This window comes from Nomascus leucogenys, chromosome 12 (assembly GCF_006542625.1).
Source record: "Nomascus leucogenys isolate Asia chromosome 12, Asia_NLE_v1, whole genome shotgun sequence".
Lineage (NCBI taxonomy): Eukaryota > Metazoa > Chordata > Mammalia > Primates > Hylobatidae > Nomascus > Nomascus leucogenys.
This window is the reverse complement of record NC_044392.1, coordinates 47,971,306-47,994,097: the sequence shown is the minus strand read 5'-3', so window position 1 is coordinate 47,994,097 and position 22,792 is coordinate 47,971,306. Positions and strand designations below refer to the sequence as shown.

At 46.9% G+C, this 22,792-nt stretch overlaps 2 protein-coding genes and 1 pseudogene across 2 annotated transcripts; all 3 read left to right on the top strand.

The window, feature by feature from the left end:
• The first annotated feature begins 728 nt into the window (after window positions 1–728).
• On the top strand, window positions 729–2,431 carry LELP1 (late cornified envelope like proline rich 1). The gene is made up of 2 exons (XM_004089899.2): window positions 729–830; window positions 1,986–2,431. Exon 2 carries the CDS (start codon window positions 2,007–2,009, stop codon window positions 2,313–2,315), a length of 309 nt encoding a protein of 102 aa, XP_004089947.1. The 5' UTR covers window positions 729–830; window positions 1,986–2,006; the 3' UTR covers window positions 2,316–2,431.
• An 11,714-nt stretch (window positions 2,432–14,145) lies between these two features.
• PRR9 (proline rich 9) lies at window positions 14,146–15,868 on the top strand. The gene is made up of 2 exons (XM_003259288.2): window positions 14,146–14,181; window positions 14,682–15,868. The coding sequence occupies exon 2, from the start codon at window positions 14,702–14,704 to the stop codon at window positions 15,050–15,052; it is 351 nt and encodes a 116-aa protein (XP_003259336.1). The 5' UTR covers window positions 14,146–14,181; window positions 14,682–14,701; the 3' UTR covers window positions 15,053–15,868.
• Window positions 15,869–21,648: 5,780 nt separating this feature from the next.
• On the top strand, window positions 21,649–22,578 carry LOC100600340 (annotated as a pseudogene).
• The last annotated feature ends 214 nt before the right edge of the window (window positions 22,579–22,792 follow it).

The following is a 22,792-nucleotide window of genomic DNA, read 5'->3' as shown; positions in this document are numbered from 1 at the left end:
CATCCTAATATTTAAATACCTTAGGCACAATCATGTCACAATTTTAATCAAAAGTCACTAGAGATTCATTCGTGATGACTGCCAGGATGAACCTCCTAAACCTGAGTTCAGGCACCCTGTGTCTAAGCCTACCCGCCTTTCTCACTCCAGCCTCCCATCGCCACTCCTGACACACCCCAATTCCAACCACAAAGACCCTGGTCAGGCCTTTAAAAAAGGCAAGGAAGGAATTCTGAAAGGCAAATTTTTGTGCCCTAAGACAGGATCTGGGGCTAACCCAATTGTGTGGGGTGGTAAGAAGAGGTTTCAGAATCTCACATTAGAAAAATAAAGAAAAGAAGAATGTCAAAATGGCTGTAATCAATTCAGGGTTGCTCTCCTAGAAAGGTGGGGAAGGGGCAGGTTCAGAGGAATTAAACTTTAGGGGTGGAAGAGGAGCTGGAGACCATGTGTCAACAGTGGGCCAGCTTTTCTGCTCCTAGCAACAATGAGCCTCCCATCCTCAGAGCCCAGGACTCTTCACTGCAGCCTCATTTTACCGGCCTGAATGTTGAGGGGTCTAGGGAGGGGTGGGACAGCCAAAGGGGGTGATTCATCATGGCTCTATTCTGGTGTCCAGGGCTTGTTGTGCTGGGAGCTATGGAGTCACACAACAATGGCCCCTCGATGATGCTGCAATGACCTCATAAGTGGAGGTCATTGCCCCTGCCCCCACCCCCAGCTTCCTCAGATCTGGGCAGAGGAACCAGAGGGAAAATCCACCTTCCCAGGCACAGCCATAACATCCACCTCAGTCAACTGCTTGTCAAGTTCACCACCAACACAGAGGGGTAAGTTGCATTTGTACAGGTGGAAGTGGCCACTCTTTGGCCTCTTCTGTCCTGGGAGTGACTTGAAGTACCCCACGCACTGAGCAGGGTTGGGAAAGTCATGTTTGAATGAAAGTTTCCTGTTATTTTCAGTGGTAAGAACTGGCATGTGCTTCACCTTGGAATACAGTCTCAACAATTTTAGAGTTCAACTTAATAATATGCCTCCCCAGAGAGCTATAGTGATTTTAAAACAAAATTTAAAATGTTATTTTTATATTGTTAAAAGAAATCAAAGAAATATAACCGATTAGATCCAACTTGAAGTATTGTGAGGGACTGAAAATCCCTGTCCATATCTAGGACTTAAACTGTCTGTATAGAAATGCCTAGCTCAGGGCAAAACTCAACAGGGGAGAAAAGGAATTCCCTTCTGAAAATCACATTTTGTGGCTCTATCATTCAGATTTTCAGAAAAATTGGAATTTCATGGTTCATCTCCTGATTTCTTCCCTTACCCTATTATTTATCAGAACCTGGATGGAGGCAAAGGAGTGAGCAGTTCTAGAGTAGCCCATGGGAACGCACTCATGGCAGGGATTAAATTACTTTCCCTCCCATGGCCTCGAGTAAAGAAAGCAATTCTCAAGGTTTGCGGGACTTAGGTGGGACACAAGATTAAAAGCAGTGTCCTAGGCCCCCAAGTCAGCTAATATACCTCCCATCTATCTTCAGAGGAACGAGAATTGGCCTTAGAGGAGCGAAACTTCTATTGTGCCATGAATGCCTTGAGCAATCTAGTCAAACTTAGGGACTCCTTGGAATCACGTTTCTAAATGAATTAAATACAACATATGGGGTTACAGAGACACCAACTCTACTGAAATACAGTTTCAGTGGGGTGGGGGAGGTGGGGGGTCCAAAACCCTAGGTTAAGAACTCCTACTAGAGTCTATGGCATAGAAGCAAGAATAAGTGAAAAGAAAGCAGAGTTAAGGGTGGAGAGATTAAGAAATGCTATCTCAAACTCATACAAGGATGAGGGCAGCCCTAAATGAGAAGATGATCTGGAGCCTGAATGCATCTCAGGGTAAACTTTCTTAAGTACAAGGATAAGCTGTAAGAAGCCTGTAGGTAGCCTCTCCCACCTACAACCCATCTCATATTTCTTTGCAGGGCTCAGATAATCAAGGAACAATGTCGAGTGATGATAAAAGTAAATCAAGTGACCCCAAGACTGAGCCCAAGAACTGTGATCCCAAGTGTGAACAAAAATGTGAGTCCAAATGCCAGCCCAGCTGTTTAAAGAAGCTGCTGCAACGCTGCTCCGAAAAGTACCCACAGGAAAAGTGTCCAGCACCACCCAAGTGCCCGCCCTGCCCCTCACAGTCTCCTTCATCCTGCCCTCCCAAGCCCTGCACCAAGCCCTGTCCTCCTAAATGCCCTTCATCCTGTCCACCTGCTTGCCCACCTCCCTGCCCACCTCCCTGCCCTCCCCCAGAGTGAGGCACTGTGGGCACTACCCAACCCCACCACCACTGCCACCTCCACCATGTACAACGCTGTGGGGCTGGGGACTGAAACCATGAACTGACAAGTAAACGTGTTCCTCTGCTGTGCAAGACTTCTCCTGGTGTTTCTGGTGGGTTTTGATTTGTTTTGTTTGTTGTTTTACAGCACTAAACTACCAACAAGCAATCCCTAAGAAGTGAGGCTAGAACCCTACACTCTCAACAACCTTTGAGAACTGACTTTCCCTCTGACCCCACCTGCTGCTTAGAGGCAGGTGCCCACCTCTAAAGGGTGTACCCAGGTAATGCCAGGCCGTGTTAGAGCAAAGCCTGAGAGATCCATAAATATGGTTGCAGCTGTGAAAGCGTCTAACCCCAGGAAGCAGGAAAGAGATGGTATGAGGGAGAAAGAGGAGTAGAACATTGGTGAAAAGTCCAGGAAGGCTCAGGAAAAGGCATTGTACTACCTTTCTGTTAGTCCTGTTGCATAATGCTTATGCAGAAGGGCTCTCAGTACAGGCTGCATGGGTTTAATGAAACTCTGTCTCTGCTCCCTAACACCTTGTAACCTTAAGCAAGTTGCTTAACTTCTTTGTGTCTCAGTTTTCCTCTCTTTGCAAAAGGAATGATGATGCTAACACTACTGCTGTTATGGAGTTGTTGTGAGGCTAAAGAATTAACAAATGCCAGGCCAGGCGTGGTGGCTCATGCCTGTAATCCTGGCACTTTGGGAGGCTGAGGCAGATGGATCGCCTGAGGTCAGGAGTTCGAGACCAGCCTGGCCAAAATGGCAAAACCCCGTCTCTACTAAAAATACAAAAATTAGCTGGGCATGGCACACGCCTGTAATCCCAGCTACTCGGGAGGCTGAAGAAGGAGAATCACTTGAACCCAGGAGATGGAGGCTGCAGTGAGCCGAGATCGCACCACTGCACTCCAGTCTGCGTGAGAGGAGCGAGACTCCATCTCAAAAAAAAAAAAAAAAAAAAGAGTTAACAAATGCCAAGTTCCTGGTTTACAGGGACATAGTGAGTTGGTGAAGGAGCACCCCACACCCACCGCAGTGTAACACTCATCACACCTGAACCTCATTGCTTTGTGTAATTCTTCTTAGCCTGTAAATCTCCTGACCACAGGAGTCAGGCTTTGACATCTGTAATCATACAGTTAGACATTCTTTTAAAAATATTCAAAAAGGAGTTATGGATTATACCACTATCTGTTACCTGGCTCTAATACTGAACTATAGTTATATAACATGCCACTAGTGGAAGAATCCCAGTGAAGGGTACATGAAACCTCTATTTTTGCAACACTCTGTGAATCTATAAAATTTCAAAATAAAAACTTAAGTACAAAAAACTAGATATTGTACATATCTGGCACCTCAATTAGGAATGAATAGGGAAAGCATTCATAGCTGACGTGTTAGTGGAGATTATTTACAAGTAGCTAGAGAAAGTCCATGTCAAACTAGCTTAATTCACAAAACAGAATGTATCAGCTCATGCTAAGAAGGGTTTGGGAACAGGGCATAGGATTAAAGGGAGAACTGTAGGAATCAAGACTTTCAGGCCTAGGATAAGTGACCAACTCCACCATCTCAGCCACTCTCATCTCTCCAGCCTCTACAATGCCTCAGAATATGACCCATCCTCTCCTAGTGCCCCCCACCCCGCCATTCAGTAAGGTCCTGGGCCAGTTGCATACCCAGCTTGTCGACAGGTTGGGCACAAGGATATTCCCATTTTCACCAAGAGAGGAACCTGATTGCCCAGAAGGCCACGAGCATGCCCCCATGGCCAAGCAGATGAGAGAGCTTTGACGCACAGACAAACCAGTTGTGAATTGTTTCGGTGCACTGCACATAAGCAGCGACACAGTGAACAGCATTTAAGGATTCCCTGCTATCATCGTAATAGATAACCAAAGAGCCAAATCTGGGATGGCTCCCTACGGAACCATTACACAAAACTAGCTCTCATCCTTCTGAGCCTGAAGGATGGTTCAGACAGCGAAGGGTGTGGCAAGTATAGAGAGTCCAAAATGTGTCAAAGAAAAAATGACTGGGACCCCACCAGACTGAGGCTGTACAGTCAGCTGGTGACAGAGCAGGCTTTTAGAATACGTGAAGTAGGCGGAGCATTTAAGGCACCACCCCCTAGTTTTCCAGGTGTGACATGAGAAGACCTTGGGGTCTCAGGGTCTTCTGAGGCACTGAGGTTCCCATACTCTAGATCCCTGCAGAGAGGCACTCACTGGATGCCAGGAGCCTCTGAAAGTCTAGTTTAGAGCACTGGGGACTGTGGTAACAGATGGAAACCCCTTAAGCTGTGGGTAATAGGTCGAAAACCCTTTGCCTCACAGAAAGTCAAAAAGGAGGAGGGACAGAAGAAAGGGAGAGAGACAGAGAGATAATAGAACAATAACGTGGCATCTTCATCCATATTCAACAGACCATCCTCTATTAAATGGTCACTTTTAAATAATAAATCCCGAACCCAGTGCTAAAGAGTGTGCTACAGTTGGTGGGAATATAAATAGACAAAAATCCTTTTAGAAAACAATTCAAGGAATGTGGGAATATGTACCATCAAAAGCATTAGATGATTCAACTCTTTGGCCCAATGGGTCCACTTCATAGAACCTATTCAAAAAAAAAAAATTGCAAAATGGTGGGTAGGGGAGCTATATAAATAAAGGTGATTGTCACAGCATAACTTAGAAACAATTTAAATATCTAACAAGGTTTGATTAAGTAAACTTGAACCTATTATATGATGAAACATTGTTTTAAGACATTAAATTTAATAATACGTTAATAAATTCATCACATTAAATTTAATAATTTTAAAACATTAAAATAAATTTTAATTTAATTTTAATGTATTAATCTATTCAATGTATTAAATTAATTTAATACATTAAAATGAATTAAATAAAGTAAGGCCTCAATTGAAAATATAACATAAAGCCATTATCTTTAACCAAAACCTTCCTTGATAATAATGGTAATAATAATAACAAAAGGAAATTTGTGGATATTTTCATTATTTTAAAACAATGAGGTTATGGGTAACTAGTAGTTTATTTCTATTTTCATCTGGATTTTCACATGTTTTTGTTTTGTGATGAGTTAAAAAAGAAATAATCATGAAATAATCAACAATTTATGAAATAATCATGACTACTTCAGAGACCCCCAAAGTCCTTTATTTTACTCGGTGTACAAAAACAGGGAAGGAAGAATGTTTTAAGGAGTATCCACCACATTGAAGGCACCACATTGAAGGCACCTCGCCGTGGATGCCTTCCCTCCAGGGGCAGGATCTCAGTCCCAGGCCAGGGAGTATGTGTCAGGGGGCTGTGCCCTCCCAGGTGGTTCTGTGAACTCACAGCCTGAAAGGAGGCAGCTCTGGGAGCATGAAACCATTCGTTGCCAATTTAGGTCTCGTTTCTCCCATGTAAATGGAACCAAAGATAGACATCTAATTTTTTTTTGTTTGTTTGTTTGTTTTTTTGAGATGGAGTCTTGCTCTGTCTCCCAGGCTGGAGTGCAGTGGCGCGACCTCGGCTCACTGCAAGCTCCGCCTCCCGGGTGCACGCCATTCTCCTGCCTCAGTCTCTGGAGTAGCTGGGACTACAGGTGCCCACCACCACGCCTGGCTAATTTTTTGTATTTTTAGTAGAGACGGGGTTTCACCATGTTTGCCAGGATGGTCTCGGTCTCCTGACCTCATGATCCGCCCGCCTTGGCCTCCCAAAGTGCTGGGAAAGTCTCGCTTAGTGCATTGGGGACTGTGAGTAACAGGTGGAAAACCCTTCTACCTCACAGGAAGTCAAAAAGGAGGAGGGACAGAAGAGCCACTGCGCCCGGCCAAGATAGACATCTCTTAATGGCTACTTTCCCAACAAAAAGCTGGATCAAAGGCAATTCTGGGGAGATGGCTGGGACATGATGAGGGTGCCACCTCCCTGCAGAATGCCATAATTACTCCCAGCCCCAGCGGCAGTCACCAGGGTTCTTCCCCAAACAGTAGAGGGCTGTATAAATAAGCAACGCCTCAAGAGTGGCATCACAAGAATCTGTGTAGCACCAGGCTCGATGGCTCCCAGATAACAAGACAGGCAGGACCAAGACCTCTCCCTTCATGACAAAGCAGTTCTGAGGATCCATTAAGATGGTCACAAAAGGAGCCTGCACCACAGACCCCTTTGCCTTGTGCTTTCTTGAGAATCAGGCAGAGTACAGCTAGCCTTCTAAAAGGGCTTCTAAGCCCTCCCAAATCAGGCAACTGGCTGTGAGGTGGGCTGGCGCTGTGAGGGCTGGGCACAGAACCTCAGGGATGTCTGGCTTTGAAGCCGAAAGGAATCTTAGAGACCATTTTCCTGCATCCTCCACTTCCACGCATGAATGGCAACTGGGGAGAGGGGAGGAAGTAACCAGTTACCAAACATCCTATTTTTCCTGTCCTGTTCCCACAGGACCAAGATTGCAGCTCAGCACACGAGCACAGGCAAATTCTAGAAGGCTTTATTAGTGATAAGTCATAACTGCTTCCATGTCACAGGGGTTGATGCTCGCAAAGAGATCAGTAAAAACACTAAGCCATTTGCCAAACACGTAAAGATTTTAAGATACAAACTGATCGTAAAACGCATACCAGGATATTTTCAGCTGTACCTGTCTTCCAAGTGCAGGAAATCTCATATGTCTCATCTCCAGAGCTATATGCTCCCTCCCAGGCTCAAAGGAAAGTCTTCTCAGACTAAGGAGTCATGGCTTTTTCCCAGAAATGCGCTCATCATCTCTTACCTACACCATTCAACCCTCCTAACTGGCTTTTGAAGTTCACCTTCCTCCAGTTCTTACTCCAGTGGAAGCCAGCCAAGGCAGTCTTGCTAAAATTCACATTTATACATGATGTCCTTGCTTAAAATCCTTGAGTCTCCCCTTTGCCTAGAGGGCAGCTCAAATAACATTCTGCCATGCAAAAGCCTTCAGGATCAAGCCCCTGCGTCCTTCTCCAGCCATAGGGCCATTTCTCCATCTCCTTCTAGAACTTTACAGCCCAGTAATCGGTAACTGCTGGCATTTCCTGGCACACAACACAGAGTCTCTGGCCTTTGTGACTTTACACCCCCTTCCCTATCGTTTTGCTCTGCCTCCACTGAATCTTCCTCTGAATGATCCACCTGGGCAAATCCTCACCCTTTAAGTCAACTCAGGGGTCACTTGCTCCAAAAATCTTCCCCACATCCGACCCCCAAGCTGGTTAGATGCCCCATTCTGTGGTCTGAGAGCTTCCATGCCTTCCTCTCCTTATCACTCCACATTCTGGCCACGTGTTCATAACCTGACTCTCCCACCAGCCTGCCCTTTGAGAAGGGGCAGCCGGACACACATCGCAGACATGCAGTAATAACCAATGATTGGATGCTCAGAGGCTGCAGAGCCACTTTCCCAAACAAGAGGGGATTGCTCTGGACTGAGCCCCTGTCCACTGTGCTCCTTAACCTCGTGGCATGGAGTCATCCCCAGAATGCGACAGTGGGGAGAGGGGAAGGGGGCTCAGCATGAGTGGCCTGGGGCTGAAAGGCAGCCCTGGCCCTTGTTGCAGTCCTGTCCTTGGCCACTTTCCCCTTCGGCCACAAGATGCAGATCCTGCCAGCCCTCCTCCTGCCTTGCCAGGAAGATGCAGGCTACCTCCGTGTGGGTCTCTCACCTCAGGCAGCAGCAAGGAAAGGGAAAGGGCTTGGCATCCCACAGACATGGGCTCCAAGCAAGCACTGCACCAGCCAGCTGTGGAGCCGGACGAGACGCTTCGCCTCAGTGGGAGAAGGGAGGTCTTCACCTGAGGAATGAGAAGAAAAGTCTCACCAAGGGGCAAAGTGGGGCGATGAAGTGAGATAACTTATGTCAAGCCCCTAGTATGGGCAACTGAACTTTGGAAGCCAAGATGCCAACAGTACTCTAGTTTCTGTGTACACACTTGGAGTCACAACCCATCACCTACTGCAGCAAAAGCTTCCTGCTATCTGCTGTGCAAAGCAGTGCATTTGATGGAGAAACAGGGAGTTCCACAAATGGATGACAAATATCTCTGAAGGCAAGTAGAGTTAGGGGCCACCTCGCCACCCCATTCCCAGGTTGGGCCCACAGTAGGAGCCAGAAGGAGATGCTTGTATTGCTGAATATCAGAGCTGAACGTGGCATTTAAAATATCCTCAGTGTCTACATGAGGAAGCGAAGGTCCAGAGAGGGGAACAACCAAAGTCACAGGGTGTCGGTTGTAGAAAGCATCCAGGATTTCTAATCCTGATTTAGGCCAAGGAGCTCCAGAAATCAAACTCAAAAGGGAAAAAGTTGAAGATCTACAACAAATTTAAGTCACTGGGGAACATCCTTCCTCCCCACCATCTGTGTTGGTGGTCTTTGACCTGGAGTCCCTGAACACCCTATAGATGACGGCATGTACATACGAGTATTTCCTGTGATCCCAAACTGTGAACAGCCACTGGCTGGTCTGCGTCTTTGTTGTCTTCCCAAAGCTTATAAGGAATCCCCAATACACTGGTCTGCTAGGTGTTTTTTATGTGGACCATTGCCCAGACCAGACTTGAGCTGACCACGTAACTTTGAACAAGGCCTTTGACACTTTTGTGCCTCAATTTCCTCATCTAAAAAACGCAGTCAATAAATAGCTCTGTGTCTCCTGTTTAAAGCACGTGCTGGGGCTAAAACTAGGAGATAGAATCAGGTGGCCTCTCAAGTCCCTTCTGGCCCTGAGGGCTTGTGATTTACAGCTCTTTCCTGAATTCACACCTCTGATTCAGACCCCCTGTGTGGGTGACACAGGAGGAAAGGAAGGGAGAGGGGTGGTGGACATCCCCCCAGGAATTCGCAAGCCGCCCAGGGGCACCCGCTCTGCAGGAAACCACATTCTGCACCATTCAGCTCTATCAGAGACATTGCCCTGTAATATGCAGATGAATGGATCAGAGGAGTCTGAGGACTTTTAAGATCTGAACAGAGGAGATAGTTATTTGATGGGAATGGGAGAAAAAAAAAACTGTCTTGCACACACCTGAGACTCTTCTGCTGATCCTGTCTAATTATGCCCTGGCTCCCAATAATGACAGCTCCAGAAGTCTAAAATCTTAAATCTCAGATGTCATTAAATCAGATTAACTCCAATCTTGCTGGAGGGCTGGGGATGGTCACAGAAACAACTTAGTCACCTTATCTTAAGATTTGGGGTGAGACAATTTTTCCAAAGCTTTCTAATCCACAACCCCAGATACTGGGCCACCAAGATTGATTTCTGAGGACTCAGACCCCAAATACTCCCACTCCACACTTAGGAAAAGACAGGTCACCTAAGGTCAATCAGCCACTGGGTGAGCCACTGCCACATGCCGAAGACAGAAGACTGGGTCTTCCTGTGAGTATATTACAACCTGACCAAGGAAAAAGTGCCCACACACATGTGTCCACACACTACATAGTTACCCAGGCTAATCATTCATGATCACACTTACAGTATCACAGAATGTCAGAGACGGGACGGACCTGACTGAAAGTCTAACTTTCATATTTTAAAGACGATGAGGCCAGGCCACTTACTGAGCTGAGGAAGACTGTGGTAGGAGGAGTTTTTGAGGCAAGATCAGGAGTTTGGCTTTGGGCATGTATTATATGTTCTGTGACACACACACGTGGAGAGATAAATATATGGCAGAATTTGAACCTGTTTTAAAGAAAAATGTGCAGTGTCTCACGCTTGTAATCCTAGCACTTTGGGAGGCCGAGGGGGGTGGATCACGAGATCAAGAGATCGAGACCAGCCTGAACAACATGGTGAAGCACTGTCTCTACTAAAAACACAAAAATTACCTGGGTGTGGTGGCACGTGCCTGTAGTCCCAGCTACCTGGGAGGCTAAGGCAGGAGAATCGCTTGAACCTGGGAGGCAGAGGTTGCAGTGCTCCGAGATCACTTGCCACTACACACCAGCCTGGCCGACAGTGCAAGACTCCGTCTCAAAAAAAAAAAAATCAAGTCAAAGACCAAGTATTGGAGGGACAGAGCAAAGGACATAGAACAAGAAGAACCAGGGGAATCAAGGAAGGCTTCATGGAGGAGGTGAGTCCTGAACTGATTCAGATTGCACTAATATTCATAAGTAGCTTGATGGCCCTAAGTTTTGGAGCATACGTTCTCTAATTTATTCCTCACAAGAAATCTGTGAAATAGTATTTTCCTTTCTCAACAAGAGGAAATTGAGATTATGAGAGGTTAAATCAGTCATCCAATATTGCATATACTCTATGTGATAGTCAACCCCAGATGAATGGGATCCTGAGTTCTTTCTCCATGTATCTCAGTGGCTCTTTTTTGTTGTTATTTTGTTTTGTTTCGTTTTTTGAGATGGAGTCTCACTCTTTTTGCCCAGGCTGGAGTGCGATGGCAAAATCTCAGTTCCCTGCAACCTCCACCTCTTGGGTTCAAGCGATTCTCCTGCCTCCGCCTCCCCATTAGCTGGGATTACAGGCACCCGCCACCACGCCCAGCTAATTTTGTATTTTTAGTAGAGACGGGGTTTCACCATGTTGGTCAGGCTGGTCTCAAACTCCTGACCTCAAGTGATCCACCTGCCTCAGTCTCCCAAAGTGCTGGGATTATACGCGTGAGCCACTGTGCCCAGCTCAGTGCCTCTTTATCAAAAGCTAGCCTTTGATTGAGGATGCTGACATGACAAGTAGGAATACATTTAAATGAGGGAATGGTAAATGAGATTTTATTCTTCATCTGAGGCTTCCCTCCTCAAGAGCTCCCAAGAGCCTCTAGCACTGAGAAGGTTATTAGGTTTCTACTGCTTCTGTGACAAGTTACCATAAATTTAGTGGCTTAAAACAACAAAAGTGAATCCTATGACAGTTCTGGAGCTCAGAGGCTGACAGAAGTCTCACCGGACTGAAATTAGAGTGCCCGAGAAGCTGCACCTCTTTCCGGAGGTCCTACTGGAGAATCTGTTTCCAGACTGTAGAGGCCGCCCTCATTTCTGGCTCGTGGACTCCTTCCATATTCAAAATCAGCAATGGCCGGTTAAGTCTTTCTCAGATCACATCACTCTGACAGACTCTTCTTGCTTTTAAGAGCCTTACGCTTATGTTGGCCCCACCTGGATAAGCAAGGATAATCTCCCTATTTTAAAGTCGTCTGATTAGCAACTTTGATTTTATTCACTACTTTCAGTCTCTCTTGCCAAGTAACCTAACGTGTTTACAAATTCTAGCGATTAGGTGGAGAACATATTTAGGAGGCCATTATTCTGCCTACCGCAGAAGGACTTTCGGGTCAATTTCAAGATTGTTCCACTGTAATGAATCAACTCGATGGCAGCAGGCAGGGCATCCAGTGAGAGGAGTCAAACTCTGGGCTCTACCTAACTGGGCTCACCTCCCCTCCATGAGAACATGATCTAGTCTCTTGTTCTGCACATTTCTATTTAGTCTCCTTGTCCTGGGGCTTAACCAAAGTCATAGACATACATGACATGAGCAAGGTCATCTCATGCATCCTGTCACAGGAAACTTCCAGAAATCCCAGCTAAGAAGGTCTCTTTCCAGAGTCTCTTGCTCATTCCCTTCCTAAGTCGGCCTCCATCTCTCCTTTCATTATCTCTGTACTTCAACAGCCTCCCAACAAGGATTCCTTCCTAGAGGCCACCTGGAATGCCCTTGTCCACCCTGCTTGCCTGGGTAATTCCTACTATCCAGTAAGACAAAGCACAGCATCCCCTCCCCGAAGGAGCCTTCCATGACCTTCCACCCAAAACCAAGGAAGGGGCCTTCTTCTGGAGCACAGGGGCTTACCTCTGGCCATATTCTCCATGAAACAGTGAGTCATTTTGGAAGGGAAAGGCATTGACATCACACAGGGGCCATGAGTGACTGAAAGAACATATTATTAAACTCAGTGATGGAGAATTCCTTGTTTTTGAGGACACAGGAGAGTTGCTTTGTCTCTTCAACAGCATTCTAAGAAAAGATAAAAAATACAAAGAGGAAGAGAATTGAAAGGAGGAGATGAAAAAAGGAGAAAAAGAAAGATGAGTCTCCCCACCCTACACCTACTCTCCCAGATGCCCCAAATGACTTTGTCTCTTCAGATATATAGCTGGGTATTCCAAGTCCTTCCACACCCAGGCCTCTGTCTCCTGCCAGGACACCAATGGGGCTCATGGTGATGTCACATTAACCTCTGAGAACCAGTCTCAGAGGTCAAAAATGCTTCCTGGTCTCCCCAGCTTACCTTTTAAAAGCTTTTCAGGTATCAAGCATCCAAAACCTATATAAACATTTGAGACATTTCTGATTTTAGCCAAATATTCTTCTTAGGAAATGACTTAAACCTACCCCTTCAAGTTAAGAGGTTGAACATAACTTTAAATTAAGGAGAAAGGAAGGGAACATCATCATATTTAAAGACCCTTGAATTTGGTCAACTTCAGCAAACAAACACAGAACTACCACTTTAAGGAATTGGGGGCTTCTTTCAAAGTAAATCTTTTCCCATTTTCAATTAAATGAGAGTTTCCTCTACTCCCAGCTCTCCCACATCCACCTTCTTCATTCCTTCATTAATACATTTACCCCATCAATAATCATTTGTCTTCCATCATCTTCCACTTACTATACCAATGGCATAGTACCTATCCTCTAGGAACTTATAACCCAGGAAAAAATAAGACCTATATATAAATATCTGGAAAGTCCTAATTTCAATAGTAAATGTCTCATGAATAGTATAGACAATAGATACCATGGGAATGCATAAAGAGGTGGATTCATTTCTGATTTAGAGTAATCAGGAAAGGCTCTCAGAGGGTGGTAGACATGAGTAAAGCTTTGCAGAATGCTTAGGATTTCCACAGGCACAGGGAGAACACACCAGGTAAAAACTAACAGCCCAAACTAGAAAATAGAGGTAGAGGAAACTGGGTGTGTTTGCTTTGAAACTTTTCCTTTCATCCCCTGACTTTTATTGAGCTGAATTCTAAGAAAACGTTTTCCAGAAGGCAAAGAGACAAGTTAACTTTGTTCCAGCCTGTTCTCCTGGTCACTATGAAAACTCTGTGAGTAACTCCACTTTCAGAAGGGTGTCATAAATAAAGGTTGAGAAAATAAAGATTGTCTGCCTTCTCCTTCCTCTCTCTTCCCCTTCACCCCACTTCACAACCCAAGAGTAACAAATGAACCCCAATTTCCCTCAAGCCCACCATGCAGGAAAATCACCCTCTTCAGCAGGCTGAAAGCCTTTTGTTCCCTTGGAACCACAGGACAAGCCTTCGTTCTTGCATCTGAAGGGTGACTTTCAAGGCTTGATGAAGAACTGTCTGCAACAGGCCATACAAGCCCTTGACCCAGAGAGGCCCCAGGCCTTAGGCATAAAGTCTTCCCATTGGTGAAGATGAGATGAGCAAGGTGGATCTTATCTCTCACCACATCCTGCAGCAGTTTGGGCAGACAAGGAATCCTCGTTGAACAGACTGAGATAACACTTTATGAACATTCTTTTCCTACTGCCTCTGATGAGAGGGATCTGAGGGAAGCCCCTCCCTGCTGAGGTCTGGTGAGGACCCACAGGCCAAAATGCAGTCTGATTAACAGGCATCCCAAGCAGTGACTCAAACCATCGGCAATTTCAGAGGAAGCTTGTTATGGTGACTCCACAATTAGTACCACAGCCCATGTGGCCAGTCAATCCCGCGGGAGGCTGGACTAAGCACCATATAAAAGTCCCGCCTTGCTGGGCTTCACAGTCCACAGCCTTTGTTGAGTCTTGTTGAAGATCAGGTAAGTGGGGCATCTGTGCCCTCTCTCTTCCTGTTACTCTGTCTTTAGGCGGCCACTGTTCTTTTCCTCCTCTGAACCGTACTTTCTACTGATTTTTTAAGTGGTTTGCCATTTCTTGGGCCTCACAAACTATCCTGTATATTCTATCCAGACCAGAATTTTTCTATCTAGTCTCTTGCACCTGATTTTCAAAAGGATTCGTAGACTAGAAGAGAAGGGAAAAAAACCTGTGGTAGGACTGGGGTTTGGAGCTATGGATATCTAGACAGAGGCCATGAGAATACTCCCACTTTGGAGACAGGTACCACAGGGAGCTGTGGCCAGGATAGAAAAGAGAAAGAGATAAAAAGCAGCCAAGAAATTAGTTCTTACTTCCACTCCTCATTCCACTCCATTAGTTCTTCCATCCACTCCTCATTCCTCTTTCTCAACCCTTCATTCCCCAGTTCCCATGCTGATATTCTTAATGCAGATAATTTCGAATCTTGTGTCTTTTTCAGGCTCTGCAAATCACCCTAGGATGTCCTTCAGTGAGCAGCAGTGCAAGCAGCCATGTGTGCCCCCTCCATGCCTCCCAAAGACCCAGGAGCAGTGCCAGGCAAAGGCTGAGGAGGTGTGCCTCCCCACATGCCAGCACCCCTGCCAAGATAAGTGTCTAGTGCAGGCCCAGGAGGTATGTCTTTCTCAGTGCCAGGAATTAAGTCAAGAAAAATGCCCACAGCAAGGCCAAGATCCATGCCTACCTCCATGCCAAGACCAATGTCCACCTCAGTGTGCAGAGCCATGCCAGGAGCTATTCCAGACAAAATGTGTGGAGGTTTGCCCACAGAAAGTCCAGGAGAAGTGCTCATCCCCTGGCAAGGGAAAGTAGCTGCTCATATGTCATCTGGGGTCAAGAAGATGGCCAGCAGATGAAACCCTGACCCCAGCCCATGCTCTGGTGACCTTCTTCTGTGGGTATATCTGTGTGCAATGTACCTTCTTGCCTCCTGGCTTCCTTAGCATTCCAGGACTTGGTCTGTGTCTCTGAAGATGGTTCTTTCTGTATTTCATCATCCTCTGTGAATAAGCGTTGTTCTCAGCAGTCTGATGGAAGGTCTCAAATGTAGGAATGGTGTGGTTGTCAGAGGAGACCACAGAAGCCTAGCACAGCTTCCTTGGTGCAAAAATTCACCCAGCTCTAGGTGTGTAACAGCCAAGGATGCCTTCCTTCATCTTTCAGAGTTTCAGGCTCTCAAATGAGCCTCAAAACAAACTGAATTCTGATGGACTTTCCACTTATCACCACCACCACCACCTCCACCACCACCACCACCACACGTGTTGAGACAAAGCGGCTTGCGGTGTTTCAAAAATCAAAAATTGGGTGATTTTTGTCTCTGTACATTAAAAAGAACAGCAAATTATTGAACATTGAAATGTTGGTTGTGCTTTTTTAAAGTGAACCAAAAGTATGTAAATGATTGAATCCAAACAACCAGAAGGGAAAGATGAGATGGATGTTTGGTGCCCCTGTCAATCTCTGTGCTTCATAGCTGGTCTAATGTGGGCCCTTAGTTCTCACCATGTACACTCTTTAGAGATGTGATTTGTGTCTGTCTGATGCAGGCTGGTCTGTTGTCCAGCTTCCTTGCCTTCTTCTCCCTGGTGAAGGTAAAATACATAATAAAGCTGATCCTAAGGCTGATATCTGACTTGACGTGTGCTCTCTTTTCTTCACCATCAAACCCCTCATTGTCCTTGTGACAACTGTCTCCTCCTTTTGTGGGGGAGGGGAGTAATCTGAAACAGGAATAAAATACAGACCTCACCGGTGCATAAAACAGCAATTCTGGAAGAGGCCTCCTGAAGGTCACCGAGACCACCCCATCCACAACATATCCTAGGTTCACCCACTTGTGCCCTTCACACATGAGAAAATCCAGCAAGGGGCTAGGACCTGCCCACACTCAAAACCTCAGGTCCAAGTTCTTTCTACTACAGCATCTTTCCTCTCTGATCCTTGCTTTCCAAAGGGAAGGGCTGAAACGGAAAGGAGGGGAGATGTGTGGAAGAGGGATCCCAAATCAATTCATGACACCTAGAAACATAGCATCTGTGTCAAACGAGAGAGCGAAGCATGCCTCTGAGATGAATGCAGATTCGAGGACCAAAACTGTCTGCCCTGCCATCTGGCCAGGTTTCAGGTAGGCCTGGGGCCTGGGTAACTGGCCTGCTGCCCCCCACCCATGGAGGAAACACAGGCAGTGGCCACTGGGCTTTGTGAACGGGTGGAGAGGGCACTGTACTGACATGAAATAGCCACAGGCTGCTCCCTCAGCAGTGCCCCAAGTTCCGACCTGAGCCCAAAGGAAGCTACGCCAAGGACCAGCTTCCTAGTAGGGATGTAGCTTCTTACCCATTCTACAGGTCCCCCTCCTTCCTCAATCCTCATGAGGAGGAGGTGGAGGGCCAGGACAGCCCCTCCTTATAGGGCGTGTAGAGCTCTATGTCTAAGTCGTTTGGCTAAACTGAGGGTCACTGAGTCTGTGGGTGACATGGACCAGGCCCTGAACTCCATGAACATTCTCTACGGGGATTCTAACAGCAGCCTTGGGGAGTTCCTGTGCTGCCCATTTGCTTAGGAACTTGTCCTAAAGCCAGTAAGTGGTGAAGTCAGGATGCTAACCCAAGTCCCTCTGACTCCAAAATGGAGCTCTCACTTTTGTAATGAAAGTGCTATGGCATACAGAAAAGATTTCCAGAAACTGTCTTCTCATTCATTCATTTATCCACCTAAAACATGCTCCCTGACACCTACCAGGTGTCAGGCACCGTGCCAGGTACTGGAGAGACAGTGGTGAACCAGGCAGTCAGTATCCCTGTGCAGAGCTACGAGCTGTCTCTTCTGCAGGCCACATGCACCAAGGGTACCTTTCTGAAAATCTCCTGGATATCTCAAGTCCCCGAACATCTCCAGATGTCTGAATCACAGTTCTCTTGCTTCCTTGCCTAGTTGAAATAGGTTTTCTCATCCATTTTCCAACCTTGGAATAAACCAGCTGCTCCCCAGGGCCAGCAGCTCCCGGAGCTCCATCCTGCGGAGATGGGCCAGAGAGGCCTTCCTATCAGTGAAGCTTCTGTACACAGACACTTCTCCAGCTTGGCTCAAGTCCAAGAAACACTTTTGTTCTCCAGCATCAAAGGCATGCACAGATTGGAGTCCAAGATCAGACACCCAGGCATTAAAGGAAGCACGGGGCTAATGAACAGGGAGAGTCCAAACTTATCAGAGAGAGGAGAAATCTGCTGATTAAGGGGAGGCCTCTATGGTTAGGAAGCGGACAAGTCTGCAGATTGCAGATAGGTGAGCAAACACCAAGTAGCCAGCAGGCCTTCATCTAGCTCTGTCATAGGAACCTCCATATCTCATCGTGCTCACAGAGGTCTGCCCCAGCCACTGCCTGGGCCACTGCTGCTGCAGCCTGGTCTCTAAAGACACAGACCAGGTCCACAGCCACAGAGGCCACAGGGACAGCTAGGACACAACATTCAGACTTCCCCAGCTGCCACTTCTGTGCTGAGCCTTTCAGGAAGTAGGGAGGGGCCTTACCAAGGACAGCCCCAGATGTTAGGGGTTTTAGCTACAGTTAAGTCAACGTTAGTGGATCTGTGGGCCCCACATGCCAAGAGGAAAAAATACAAACTGACAGGAATTCACAGGAGGAGCTGTGGATTCACTCAGTCATTCAAGATATTTATGGAGAAACTACTATTCCAAGCCAGACTCTGGAAACCTGCGATGGTGCCAGGAGGCGGGCAAGCAGAGCAGTGGCCTGAACGACTTTCACATCAGGAAGTGTTGAAAAATCTTTAGCTTACAAAAGAAAATACCCGAGGGAGTGGGACAGCTGAACTCAAATATTTTAAGTGCTTTTATGAGGGAGGAGTGAGATTTTTGTGAAGTGCCAAAGAACAAAATTAGGACCCATGGGTAGAAATCATGAAATTGGGCTCAGTTTAAGAACTTTCTTATAATGAGATCTATTGGACTGTGGCAGGAGCTGCCTTTGGATGTGTTGTGTCCCATGAACTGGAGGTTTGCAAGCCAATGGATGACAACCAGCTCCTCCCAATCCATCAAATACCGTGACTACTCTAACTGTAACTTGTACGTGGAAATGCAACCCAGGGGCAGGGAGCTTCCCGCGAAGGGGATTCAGAAGACCTGACCGCAAGCTCAGGAGACAGGAAGTTTCCCTGGCTTCCAGAACACTGCTGGGAGGCTCTTCGAGGGGGCCCTAACTTTTGGGGACCAGCAGAATATGTGACCATGGCTTGAAACTAAAGGAAAGGAGGAAGACAGGTAAGTCATGGGAAGAGGCTCCCCCAGATTTGGGGTTTTCTTAATGTTTTTGGACCCACAAATGCTTCAGCCCTAAGAAGCACCCTACAGTAATTCCTCACTGCTTTCTAATCTCGTTCTTCCCAGCTGGGTTTAGTGTGCTCACTCCCTTTTACATCTCATTTCTTTACCATCCAGATACACTTTCTCTTCTGTACCATAGTGATCCGCCTGTTCTTCCACCTGACAACCCATCGCAGATTCCTTTCTGCCTGCACCTTCCTCTCTCCCACCCAGGGCTCTCCCGTTTGTCTCAGCCAAACCAGGGGTCTCAACCTGACCTCCAGGAAGCCCTCCATGGTTTCAGCCTAGCTCCTAAGTACTGCAGCTTGGGCTCTGTGCTGCAGTGGCCCCGGGGTTCTGCAGCCCTCTACCAGCTGCCCGTATGTGAATGACACATGTCTCCTGTCGGCATGAGAGCCCAGATGACAGCTCCTGGGGCTGGCTGTGTTCCTGCCTGACTTCACAGGGCCCATCACACTGAGGTCTGAGACACCCGCACAGCCAGCCACCCACATGCCCCCTGAGCAGAGACAAAGGAGGGTGCTGGCTTCCAGACCACCTGGACAATCTCTTTTATTGATAGGGTAGCCAGCTCATCTTGATTTGCCTGGAACTGTCCCAATTTTAGCACTGAAAGTTCTGAATCCTGGGAACTCCCTCAGTCCCCGACAAACTGGGATGGCTGGTTGCCCTAAGCACCTGTGTGTGTTAGACATGATGCTTTGTTCTGGGTGGGGGAGCACAGAGGGAAAGCAGACGAGGCCCTCTATGCTGGAGGAACTTATAGCCCAAGGGATTTTTCTGGAAAACTGTAAACCCAGGAGGCCTAGTTCCCACTGCCTGCCCCCTCCATAGCCACATTCTCCATGAGCAGGGGTGGGGGCAGCAGGGGCTGGTGAGGGGTGATCAAATACTAGATCAATGAGCAGGTTCCCAGCCTAGGCCTGTTTCAACATGAACTGGCAGGTCTTGACCAGGAGAAGTGGTATCACGGGGGCCACCACCCCCATTCCTGCTCCTGTCAATAACACCATGGGCAGCAGATCTGGACTTGTCCACTCCTGCTCTCCTTCTCTCCTACGGACACCTGCCTCACATCTGAAAATGGTTGAAAGAAAAGAGGTGGTCAGCTGGCAGGGCCTTCTCAATTCAACCTCCCTCATCACCCAGTTCCCAAGCCAGCCTCATAACCAGTCCCCCCTCCTTTAGAAGCCGCTGGGGACCCCTTTTCTCTTCCCAACAGCACCACCTGCTGGCCGTAGAGGCACTTGGCCTTCTGCTAATCACACCCAGTCTGGCCTGAGTTGGAGATGGCGGCACACACTCGGGCCGTCAATGCTATGTGTGGAGAAGACAAGAGTACAGAGATGCAGCATCTAACAGAGTCAGAGGAAGGCTACATGTGCAAGACAGAGTTACACTACTTATAGGGTGGGGGCAACACGAATACTGGTTCAGGACATAGGCTCAGGAATCAGACTTCTGGAATTCAAATCTAGACTCCACCACTTCTATTGTTCCCTTAAAACAAATTTCTCCTATGTGAGAGTATGACACAGAATCTCCTATGTGCCAAGCACTGGAGTTACAGCAGCGAACCAGATACACAGAATCCCTGCCTCCCAGAGCTCACAAGAGGAGGAAGACAGACAAAAAGCAACTCAGCAAATGCATAAATAAGAAAGTGAAAATGAAGAAAATGAAACAAAGTAGTGAGGAGTGACCAGGGAAGAGGGGTGCTCTTTAGCTTGGGTAGCATGGAAAGGCCGATCTGAGATGGGGATGTCCGAGTAGCGACATGAACAATAGGCGGAGCCATCCATGTGGGATCAGGGGTAAGTATCAGCACAGAGAGAACAGCAGGTACAGGGAGTACTGCAGGTCACATTGCCCCTGGAGCCTTAACTCGGATGCTGCATTTGAAGGTAGACACTGGCCAACTTTTAGTTCATCCAAATTAATGTGAGAAAAAGGGCGAGGTCTCTGGGCACCTTGTCACATGAGCTGTGGCTGAAGGAAGGGGGCATTCCTCATCAGAGATGAGGAGACTTAGGGACACAGAGTGGCTGTCTTCAGGCCTGTCAAATGTCAAAGAGAGCGGCAGTGGTTATATTCTTTGTGATCCCAAGGAGAATAGCATGGATCAGTGAGTTCTGGGCACAGAAAAGGGGATTCTGCTCATATCAGGAATAAAATAGCCCAGCAAATGAAATGAGCTGCCCATGAAGTAATGATCCCACCATCCACGAAATATGCAAGCAGAGGCAAATAAGTAGCTGAGATTATAGGAAGTGTGGATGCAATGTTTTTAATCTGTAATTATCACCTACTCTTGCACTTGAATTGTTTATAGGTTACCACAAGATTTTGCTTCTCTCTCAATACAGTAAAATAGCCTTTGTCAGCCAGTCACTGAAGGGATGTCTGCCCCAGGGTTAGGGAACATCACAGCAGGGCAGGAGAAAACTGGCTGTTGGGTACAGAACACACTTCTTGTCAAACCCAGAGCAGACTCTGGCAAAGATGAAAAGTGGAGGTCCTCACCTCCCTTTCATATGCTCCCCTTTTCTGCCCCAGCACCAGAAGATGAAACTTCCTTTTCCTTACAATAGTCTAAGAAAAAACTAGTCTAAGCAATTAGAGAACATATCCTACTCTTCCCAAATCCTAAAAGTTTTTATGTTGCACACCCTGGTAATAAAAATATTTCAGCCTCACCAATAAACATATAAAAACGGTGTTCAACCTGTCATTATTCATCAGAGAAATGCAAATGAAAACCTCAAAGAGATATTACAACACACCGACTGGAGGGGATAAAAGTAAGAAGACAGAATCACAGTGTGGGTGAGGTTGTGGGAGTGCAAATTGGTGCAACCACTTTGGAAAACTCTTTGACGGTCATTACTAAAGTAGAATGTATACACAGCCAATGACTGAACAATTCCTCTCCTAGGCATCTGCCCTGCATACGGTCACCAAAAGTCAAATATTAGAATGTTCATTCTAGCTCTCATCAGGCATCCTTGTGAAAGTGGCATCACCTTTAAACCCTGGGTGGTAACCCCTGACACACTGCCATGCTGCCCAGGGAAGACAGGGCAGCCTGGAAGACCAACTACTTCCTTCAGATCATCCAATTTTTCAATGATTATCTGAAATGTTTCATTGTAGGAGCAGTAATGTGGGCTCCAAGTAGATGCAGCAGATCCACATGTCCCTCTGAGGGAAGGCCGTGGTGCCAAGGGGCAAGAACACCATGATGCACAAGGCCATCCAAGGGAACCTAGAAAACAACCCAGCTCTGGAAAAATTGTTGCCTCATATCCAGGGAAATGTGGGCTTTGCGTTCACCAAGGAGGACCTCACTGAGATCAGGGACATGCTGCTGGCTAGTAAGGTGCCAGCTGCCGCCCATGCTGGTGCCATTGCTCCATGTGAAGTCACTGTCCCAGGCCAGAACACTGGTCTGGAGCCTGAGAAGACCTCCTTTTTCCAGGCTTTAAGCATCACCACTGAAATCCTGAGTGATGTGCAGCTGATCAAGACTGGTGACAAAGTGGGAGCCAGCGAAGCCACACTGCTGAACATGCTGAATGAACATCTCTCCCTTCTCCTTTGGGCTGATTATCCAGCAGCTGTTAGACAGTAGCAGTATTTACAACCCTGAAGTGCTTGACATCACATAGGAAACTGCATTCTCACCTCCTGGAGGGTGTCCACAATGTTGCCAGTGTTTGCCTGCAGATTGTTTACCCAACTGTTGCATCAGTACCTCATTCTACCATCAATGGGTACAAGCAAGTCCTGGCTTTGTCTGTGGAAACTGATTGCACCTTCCTACTTGCTGAAAAGGTCGAGGCCTTCTTGGCTGATCCACCTGCCTTTGTGGCTGCTGCCCCTGGGGCCACTGCCACCACTGCTGCTCCTGCTGCAGCTCCAGCCAAGGCTGAAGCCAAGAAGAGTTGGAGGAGTTGGATGAGAATATGGGATTTGGCCTGTTTGACTAATCACCAACTCAGCCAGCTTTCTTTGCAAAACAAAGAAATGAAAGCTTACTTCTTTCAAAAAAAAAATTTTATTCTAGTGTTATTCATAATATCCAAGTATCAGAAAGAATACAAATACCCATCAATGAATAAATAAACAGTGGTATATTCACACAATGGAATTCCATACAGCAGTGTATACAAATGATCTACAGCTACACACAGCAATATGGAT